At 49.4% G+C, this 10,114-nt stretch overlaps 1 protein-coding gene across 1 annotated transcript in view; it reads right to left on the reverse strand.

The window, feature by feature from the left end:
- Positions 1-10,114, reverse strand: part of ttyh2 (tweety family member 2) — a gene marked incomplete at both ends in the record, with an annotated part of 84,007 nt that overhangs the window by 18,710 nt on the left and 55,183 nt on the right. Inside the window, 1 exon segment of the mRNA XM_080541550.1 lies at positions 5,108-5,328. Within this exon segment, the coding sequence (XP_080397676.1) occupies positions 5,108-5,328 (221 nt within the window).

The raw sequence follows: 10,114 nt of genomic DNA on the forward strand, positions 1-10,114 counted from the left end.
GGGTAGTCTTATTGAAGGCTAGTCTTATTGAAGGATAGTCTTATTGAAGGGTAGTCTTATTGAAGGCTAGTCTTATTGAAGGATAGTCTTATTGAAGGGTAGTCTTATTGAAGGATAGTCTTATTGAAGGCTAGTCTTATTGAAGGATAGTCTTATTGAAGGGTAGTCTTATTGAAGGATAGTCTTATTGAAGGGTAGTCTTATTGAAGGGTAGTCTTATTGAAGGATAGTCTTATTGAAGGATAGTCTTATTGAAGGGTAGTCTTATTGAAGGATAGTCTTATTGAAGGGTAGTCTTATTGAAGGTTAGTCTTATTGAAGGGTAGTCTTATTGAAGGGTAGTCTTATTGAAGGGTAGTCTTATTGAAGGGTAGTCTTATTGAAGGGTAGTCTTATTGAAGGATAGTCTTATTGAAGGTTAGTCTTATTGAAGGGTAGTCTTATTGAAGGATAGTCTTATTGAAGGGTAGTCTTATTGAAGGTTAGTCTTATTGAAGGGTAGTCTTATTGAAGGGTAGTCTTATTGAAGGGTAGTCTTATTGAAGGTTAGTCTTATTGAAGGGTAGTCTTATTGAAGGATAGTCTTATTGAAGGGTAGTCTTATTGAAGGGTAGTCTTATTGAAGGGTAGTCTTATTGAAGGTTAGTCTTATTGAAGGATAGTCTTATTGAAGGGTAGTCTTATTGAAGGATAGTCTTATTGAAGGGTAGTCTTATTGAAGGGTAGTCTTATTGAAGGATAGTCTTATTGAAGGATAGTCTTATTGAAGGGTAGTCTTATTGAAGGATAGTCTTATTGAAGGGTAGTCTTATTGAAGGATAGTCTTATTGAAGGGTAGTCTTATTGAAGGGTAGTCTTATTGAAGGATAGTCTTATTGAAGGATAGTCTTATTGAAGGGTAGTCTTATTGAAGGATAGTCTTATTGAAGGGTAGTCTTATTGAAGGTTAGTCTTATTGAAGGGTAGTCTTATTGAAGGGTAGTCTTATTGAAGGGTAGTCTTATTGAAGGGTAGTCTTATTGAAGGGTAGTCTTATTGAAGGATAGTCTTATTGAAGGTTAGTCTTATTGAAGGGTAGTCTTATTGAAGGATAGTCTTATTGAAGGGTAGTCTTATTGAAGGTTAGTCTTATTGAAGGGTAGTCTTATTGAAGGGTAGTCTTATTGAAGGGTAGTCTTATTGAAGGTTAGTCTTATTGAAGGGTAGTCTTATTGAAGGATAGTCTTATTGAAGGGTAGTCTTATTGAAGGGTAGTCTTATTGAAGGGTAGTCTTATTGAAGGTTAGTCTTATTGAAGGATAGTCTTATTGAAGGGTAGTCTTATTGAAGGATAGTCTTATTGAAGGGTAGTCTTATTGAAGGGTAGTCTTATTGAAGGATAGTCTTATTGAAGGATAGTCTTATTGAAGGGTAGTCTTATTGAAGGGTAGTCTTATTGAAGGGTAGTCTTATTGAAGGATAGTCTTATTGAAGGATAGTCTTATTGAAGGGTAGTCTTATTGAAGGGTAGTCTTATTGAAGGGTAGTCTTATTGAAGGGTAGTCTTATTGAAGGGTAGTCTTATTGAAGGGTAGTCTTATTGAAGGATAGTCTTATTGAAGGATAGTCTTATTGAAGGGTAGTCTTATTGAAGGGTAGTCCTATGAAGGGTAGTCTTATTGAAGGGTAGTCTTATTGAAGGATAGTCTTATTGAAGGATAGTCTTATTGAAGGATAGTCTTATTGAAGGGTAGTTTTATTGAAGGGTAGTCTTATTGAAGGGTAGTCTTATTGAAGGGTAGTCTTATTGAAGGGTAGTCTTATTGAAGGATAGTCTTATTGAAGGGTAGTCTTATTGAAGGGTAGTCTTATTGAAGGATAGTCTTATTGAAGGGTAGTCTTATTGAAGGGTAGTCTTATTGAAGGGTAGTCTTATTGAAGGGTAGTCTTATTGAAGGGTAGTCTTATTGAAGGGTAGTCTTATTGAAGGATAGTCTTATTGAAGGATAGTCTTATTGAAGGGTAGTCTTATTGAAGGGTAGTCTTATTGAAGGGTAGTCTTATTGAAGGATAGTCTTATTGAAGGGTAGTCTTATTGAAGGATAGTCTTATTGAAGGGTAGTCTTATTGAAGGGTAGTCTTATTGAAGGGTAGTCTTATTGAAGGGTAGTCTTATTGAAAGGTAGTCTTATTGAAGGATAGTCTTATTGAAGGATAGTCCTGTGCTAAATCGGGGGGGGGGTGGGGGGGGGGGCATGAGAAAACATGGTAACAGAGCAGCGTTACATGGCTTTTTTTTTTTTTTTACCTCAGAACGTCACTTATTTTCAGATTCTGTTGTTGTTAGATGACGGCGGTGGGTGTCACGGTTACACAGTGGCATATTTAAGCCTTTCCAACGCTACTTCCTGATCCTGTTTTGAGCCTTTCGAATAATTGCTCTTACAGGCTCCGCAGGATCACGCCGCCGGCTATGGCTTATAGGGCTTAGACGTTAGAAAGGGACAAAATGCGACTGTTTCTGTTCCTGGAGTCGCTGGGTTCGCTGGGTTCAGGGGGCTGAACGCCCCCCCTGCCCCCCCCCCCCCCCCCCTCCCCGCCTCCCCCGTCCCCCGCTACGCTAGCCAACACACAAATGAGAGTCACCAGGCCTTCCTGTCCCCGTCTGACACAGCCCACGTAATCCAATTAGGACACATACAGTGGGAGATCAGTATGGATACACACACCGTGTGTGTGTGTGTGTGACTGTGTGTGTTTGTGTGTGTGTGTCTGTGTGTCTGTGAGTGTGTGTGTGTGTCTGTGTGTCTGTGAGTGTGTGTGTGTGTGTGCGAATAGACATGGTTACATGGTGGGTGTACGCTGACTTTATTTGTTGCTGACTAATGGGCCTAGTGTGGTGTGTGTGTGTGTGTGTGTGTGTGTGTGTGCGTGTGCGTGCGTGTGTGTGTGTGTGAGTGACTGTGACTCTGTGTGTGTGTGTGTGTGTGAGTGTGAGTGTGTGTGTGTGACTGTGACTGTGTGTGTGTGTGTGTTCCTCTCTGAGGCCAGCTGCTGCAGCAGTAGTAGTGGTCAGTGTCAGGCAGGAAACTTCGTGGCCAGCTGGTGAATAATGAATGAGCTCAAATCTATATGGCTGAATATTTTATACCTCTGAGAGCTGCCCCCGCCCCAACTACCCCCCCAGCCCTTCCCTCTACCCCCCAGCCCTTCCCTCTACCCTACCCTCACCCCTCCCCTCTACCCTCCAGTTCTACCCTCACCCCTACCCTCCCCTCTTCCCCCCAGCCCTACCCTCACTCCTCGCCTCTACCCCCCAGCCCTACCCTCAACCCTACCCCCTCACCCTACCCTCACCCCTCAACCCTCCCCTCTACCCCCCAGCCCTACCCTCCCCTCTACCCCCCAGCCCTAACCTCCCCTCTCACCCCTCTCCAGGACAGCTTGGCACTCGGATGCGAGTACAAGCTAGAGGCATGTTAAGCACCATGTGCACTAGTCTCCAGTGGCCACTCCCCCTGCTGCTGCTGTGGTTGTGTCAGCCAGACCAGGAAGTCAAGCTGAACACTCAACACATCTGTGGGAACGAGCTGCTCTATGAATAATGGGTGTGGACGCCCTCTGTGTGTCGCCTCGGTGTTTTCCCGGTATGTCAGCGACGGTGGGTTAAACGGGGTGGGAGTGGTGTGTGAAGTGTGTGTTGCTGCCTTCGGAACTGTCTATAACACAGGGCGGGGGCGGGGGGGGGTTAATGAATGATGGATGGAAAGTGAATCGTTATCACATTTTGATCTTCCTGGCTGATCGTACATTGAGTTCAGGATGAGATACACACACACACAGTACAGTACAGTACAGTACACACACACACACACACACACACACACACACACACACACGTCTGAGCGTGGATAATATCTCCATTGTCAGCTGTAGTAGCTTAGAGGAGGAAGAGGAGGACAAGAAGGAGGAGGAGGAAGAGTGAGAAGGAGGAGGAGGAGGAGGAGGAGGAGAAGAGAAAGCCATTTCAAGCTGCCTGTATCCCATCGGAGTGAAGTTATTTTGCGTATTGACAGATGGGAGGAGGAGTGGAGTCGTGTTTCGGCTCAATACACCGCCTGTCTGCTGGGCAATCTGCTGGATCAATACCCACACTGCCACAGAGCAGCCCCCATCCCCCCCCCCCCCCCCCCCCCCATCCCCCCCCTGCCCTGTACAAGTATGACAGGTATGTGTGTGTGTTAATGCCATGTCATGAATGATGATAATGGCCGGAATTCATGTATTGCATTACTGCATTTCTCAAACTCAAAGCACTTCAATGGTACGAGGTGAGGAGGTGGGGAGGTGAGGAGGTGAGGAGGTGAGGAGGTGAGGAGGTGAGGAGGTGAGGAGGTGAGGAGGTGAGGAGGTGAGGAGGTGGGAGGGTCTCACCACATCCACCTCCAGAGTGGTTTACAGTGAGTGATGCAGGACATCAACATGCTCACAGCTTAGCTGATTTAGGCCGTATCTGCATGTTGGTGTGTGTGTGTGTGTGTGTGTGTGTGTGTGTGTGTGTGTGTCTGACTGTATGTGTGTCAATGAAGGAATGGACCTTTCTTTGTCGCTGACTAATGGGCCTGTAAGTCTGTGTGTGTGTGTGTGTGTGTGCGTGCATGCGTATGTGTGTTTGTGAGTGTGTGTGTGTACGTGTGTGCTGCTATGTCTGCGTGTGAGTGCGCCTGTGCCAGTGTGTGTGTGTGTCTGTACCAGTGTGTGTGAGTGTGTGTGTGTGTGTGTCTGTACCAGTGTGTGTGTGTGTGTGTGTGTACCAGTGTGTGTGTGTGTGTCTGTACCAGTGTGTGTGTGTGTGTGTGTGTACCTGTAGTAATCCACGTAGGCGGTGCGGTCTGCGATAGCGGCCAGGTGTGTGTGTGTGTGTACCAGTGTGTGTGTGTACCAGTGTGTGTGTGTGTGTACCTGTAGTACTCCACGTAGGCGGTGCGGTCTGCGATGGCGGCCAGGTGTGTGTGTGTGTGTACCAGTGTGTGTGTGTGTACCAGTGTGTGTGAGTGTGTTTGTGTACCAGTGTGTGTGTGTGTGTGTGTGTGTGTGTGTGTGTGTACAAGTGTGTGTGTGTGTGTACCTGTAGTACTCCACGTAGGCGGTGCGGTCTGCGATGGCGGCCAGGTCCACGTTGAACTGGTCCAGGTCCGGCAGGCCCAGCAGCTGCTTGATGACGTTGTCGGCCATCTGCTGCATGAAGCGCAGCGTCTGCACGTAGTCGCCCCGCGTGGCGAAGATCTCGTCCAGCCGCGCCAGGTGCTGCTTCAGAGCGCTCTGCATGCTGCCCATGGTGCCCGTCACCTGGCGGAGACACACACACACACACACACACACACACACAAATGTTTTTGTTAAAGATAAAAAAAAATGTTTAAAAAGATGGGTTTTGAGGGATCGTTTGATGGAGGAGGTGCTGGATTCTTCGCTGTGGTTTGGGAGAGTGTTGGAAGTAGAGTAGAGTAGATTATTCCATCAACGTCGCTAAGTCTCGTGAGACTTATCAGAATAAGCCTGGATTTTCCTTTAGTGACGTTGATGGAATCCCCCCCCCCCCCAGGACCCAGGACTACTACGCTTAATCTGTCCCCAGGGAAAACTGCAGCTTGTCCGTTTCTCATCGAAGCTCCACCAGCACGGATGAAGGCGTCTCTGTGTGCCTGTTTGTACGCCACAAACACACAGTACACACACACTGCTTCCCTGGAAACAGCCTCCACACCAACACACAAACACACCAACACACAAACAAAACCAAGTGAACGCTAAACCCTCCACCTACGCAAATTCTTCGGTGTCCAAAGCAACACAATTAGCCAAAGACCAACAAGACCAACACAGTCGTACAAACTAAAAAAGCTGACAAACGCAGCGGGGGGACCAGTAATCACCACCACCGACGCCTTAACGCCGTAATTACAACATTGCTCCCTTTTCCGAGAGCTCTTGTTTACTGTGGAAATGGTATTGAGACAAACATCCTGGCGTTTCATAATTAAAAATAAGAGTGTAAACGCTTCCATTCAGCCCCCCGGGTACTTGGCATTCAGGGAGGAGGGCGGCTCAGGGAGGTAGGCCCGCCACTATTGTCTCTGTGTGTGGAGGAGACGGGGTCCTGGGGGGCTGCAGGGGGGGGGGGGGAAGTAATGGGCTGGTTTGGTATTCACTGTGGAGACGCTGCTCACCACTCTGCCTCTGGCCAGGGAGGAAGAGGATGTGATGGGAGAGAGAGGGGGGGGAGGGAGGGAGAGAGGGGGGGGGGGGGAGAGAGAGGGGGGGGAGAGAGGGAGAGAGAGAAGGATATATATATATATATATACTGTATATATATATATAGAGAGAGAGAGAGAGAGAGAGAAAGGGTATGGGAGGAGGGAGAGAGAGAGAGTATGGGAGGGAGGGAGAGAGAGAGAGAGAGAGACAGAGAGAGAGAGAGAGACAGAGAGAGAGACAGAGAGAGAGAGAGAGAGAGAGAGAGAGAGAGAGAGAGAGAGACAGAGAGAGAGAGAGAAAGGGTATGGGAGGGAGGGAGAGAGAGAGAGAGAGAGACAGAGAGAGAGAGAGAGAGAGAGAGGATGGGGAAATCAGAAAGGCAGATAAAGCCAGAGAGTCAGTAAGGCAGCTGACATGAAGACATTTTGGGACGGGAGATGGCAGACAGACAGATAGACAGACAGACACCCCATTACACCACTGATCACTGCTGCTCCACACTGCTGCTTGTACCAGTCTGTCTGCCTGCCCTAGACACACAAACACACACACACACACACACACACACACACACACAAACACACACATACAGACACACACAAACACACACACACACACATTGCGTGCCTCACAAACACACACACACACACGCACACGCGCACACACACACACAAACACACACACACTGACTCTGTGTGCCCACTGTGTGCCCCCTTTGGTGTTCTGTACTGTTATCTGATCCTACTCCTTTATTGGGTTTCATTTCCAGCACCCCAAACGACTACAGACCTGTCGCCCTGACACCACAGGTCATGAAGATCCTGGAGAGGCTAGTGCTGCAACACCTTAAGCCCCAGGTGAAGGACTTCCTGGACCCCCGGCAGTTTGCATACCAGGAGAGCATGGGGGTGGAGGACGCCATCATTTACATGCTGCACAGGGCCTACACACACCTGGAGAGGCCACAGAGCATGGTGAGGACCATGTTCTTCGACTTCTCCAGTGCATTTAACACTATCAAGCCATCACTGCTGGCTGACAAACTAGCAGTGATGTGTGTGGAGGACTCCCTGACGGCTTGGATCCACAACTACCTCACAGACAGGCGTCAGTATGTGAGACTGCAGGGCTGTCAGTCTGAGGTGGTGGTGTGCAACACCGGTGCCCCCCCAGGGAACTGTTCTGTCACCCTTTCTCTTCACCCTCTATACCTCCGACTTCCAGTTTAGCTCCGACCAGTGCCACCTGCAGAAGTTTTCGGATGACTCCTCTATCGTCGGTTACATCACAGACGACAGGGATGAGGAGTACAGGGCCCTGGTGGAGAGCTTCGTGCAGTGGTGCGACACCAACTACCTTTTGCTTAACACCAGCAAAACAAAGGAGTTGGTGGTGGATTTTAGGAGGAAGAGAAGGGACCCCAGCCCCCATCATCATCAAGGGGGTGGAAGTCGAGAGGGTGGACTCCTACAGGTACCTGGGAGTACAAATTAATAACAATCTGGACTGGACTGACAACACCGAGGCTCTTCTCAGGAAAGGGCAGAGCAGACTGTTTTTCCTGAGAAGGCTGAGGTCTTTCGGTGTCTGCAACAAGCTGCTGCAAATGTTTTATCAGTCGGTGGTTGCCAGCGTTCTGTTCTTCGCGTGCCTGCTGGGGTGGAAACATCTGTGCCAGGGATGCTGCGAGCTAAACAAACTGGTGAAGAAGGCCAGCTCTGTGGTGGGGACCGGGCTGGACAGCCCTAGAGGTGGTGGCAGAACAGAGGATGGGGAAAAAACTGGCGGCCATGCTGGCCAATCCCTCCCACCCGATGTACTCGCGAGCTGGCAGGGATGAGGAGCAAGTTCAGCCACAGATTTGTTCTCCCCCCGTCAAAGTACAAAAAGATTTGGACAGTCCTTTATTCCAGCTGCACTCCGACTCTACAACCAGGCCCTGCAGGGTGGGGGAGACCTGGAGATGGAACTTTTGGAACTTTTTACTTATTGAGCCTGCACTGTTTTATGTATTTTATTGAATGTTTTTCTGTTTTCTGTACTGAATGTTTTCTGCCCTAACTGAGCTGTTTGACAACAAAATTTCCCCATTGGGGACAATAAAGGTTTTCAATCAATCAATCAATCAATCAATTTCAATCACTACAGCGGAGGAAATTAAACCATGCCCTGGGAGGCGTACAGAGGAGCTCAGCTCTCATCAGGACGGCCTCAGGACACGAGACACTGGATCCTGTCATCGATTGGGTCTGATCACCGTCACAGATCACATACCTCTATATATGGCTGCGCTGCTCGGCCCGACCCATCTCACTGTGGCGCGTCACTTCAACGGGCCATGAGGAAACGGCTTGGCCGCTGTCTGCCTCTCTCTCTGCCTCTCTCTCTGCCTCTCTCTCTGCCTCTCTCTCTGCCTCTCTCTCTGCCTCTCTCTCTGCCTCTCTCTCTGACTCTCTCTCTGACTCTCTCTCTGTCTCTCTCTCTGCCTCTCTCTCTGCCTCTCTCTCTGTCTCTCTCTCTGCCTCTCTCTCTGCCTCTCTCTCTGCCTCTCTCTCTGCCTCTCTCTCTGCCTCTCTCTCTGTCTCTCTCTCTGCCTCTCTCTCTGTCTCTCTCTCTGTCTCTCTCTCTGCCTCTCTCTCTGCCTCTCTCTCTGCCTCTCTCTATGACTCTCTCTCTGCCTCTCTCTCTGCCTCTCTCTCTGCCTCTCTCTCTGCCTCTCTCTCTGCCTCTCTCTCTGACTCTCTCTCTGACTCTCTCTCTGTCTCTCTCTCTGCCTCTCTCTCTGCCTCTCTCTCTGCCTCTCTCTCTCTCTCTCTCTCTCTCTCTCTGCCTCTCTCTCTGCCTCTCTCTCTGACTCTCTCTCTGCCTCTCTCTCTGACTCTCTCTCTCTCTCTCTCTGCCTCTCTCTCTGCCTCTCTCTCTGACTCTCTCTCTGTCTCTCTCTCTGCCTCTCTCTCTGCCTTCTCTCTCAACTATGAATCTTTCACCACATAAGAGAAATTGGCTTATTCGCTGTGTGTAATTGCCGAGCAGCGCGTTGACTTTTGACTTGAAGAGGGATTAGAAGTAAGATTAAAAGAAAACACCTCAAAATAGGGTTGTCCTAGGATCTGAGACTGCATCAAAGCAGAAGCCCTCTATCACCCCCCTAATCTCACCCAGCAACCAGCTCTCCTACAGGGCCTGGGGGGCAAGGTTTCCCCCCGCCACCCCCTGCCGCACCCCCCCCCCCCCCCACTCCCCGGTCACTCTATCATTCAGCTGGAGTCGCAGCGGCTGCGATACAACAGTATGATTTCTCCCTCTCTTCTTCTCCGGGGCTTTTCTCCTCCTCCCCTCCTCCCTCTCTCTCTCTCTTGACTGATTGTCTCTGCTCTGCGGTGCAAGAGGAGGAGAGAGGCTCCCTTCAATTAACGGTGGATGCAGGAGCTCAGGCATGAAATGGAACACGGCTTCCAACGCGCTGAGGCCGCGGCGTCACCCTAAGATGGATGCCCTCACCTTCCCTGTTGTTCAATAGGGGGGCGGAAAATCGTTGAAATGTATTTCACCCTTTTTTTGGGTGGGGGAAAGGAGGAGGGGGGGGGTCTGCCACCATCGACCGACAGGATGGGATGACCAGAGAGCTGTTTAGGTTCCTGATATAGCATGTCCTGGGGGGGGGGGGGGGTTGGATCACAATAAAGAGAGAACATAAAAAATAGTTATGGCAACCACAAGATTGAATAGGTAGGATTGACAGTGAGAGAGGGTGGAGGTGGGGGCAGGGGGCAGGGAGGAGAGGGGAGGGGGGAGGGGGGTGGGGGGGAGCCTAATACACAGAATGGTTGACCACAGATGCCGAGGGGGTGGAGAATAAAGTTTGAGAGCAGCTGGA

Source organism: Nansenia antarctica (assembly GCF_963989245.1).
Source record: "Nansenia antarctica genome assembly, chromosome: 11".
Classification (NCBI taxonomy): Eukaryota; Metazoa; Chordata; class Actinopteri; order Argentiniformes; family Microstomatidae; genus Nansenia; species Nansenia antarctica.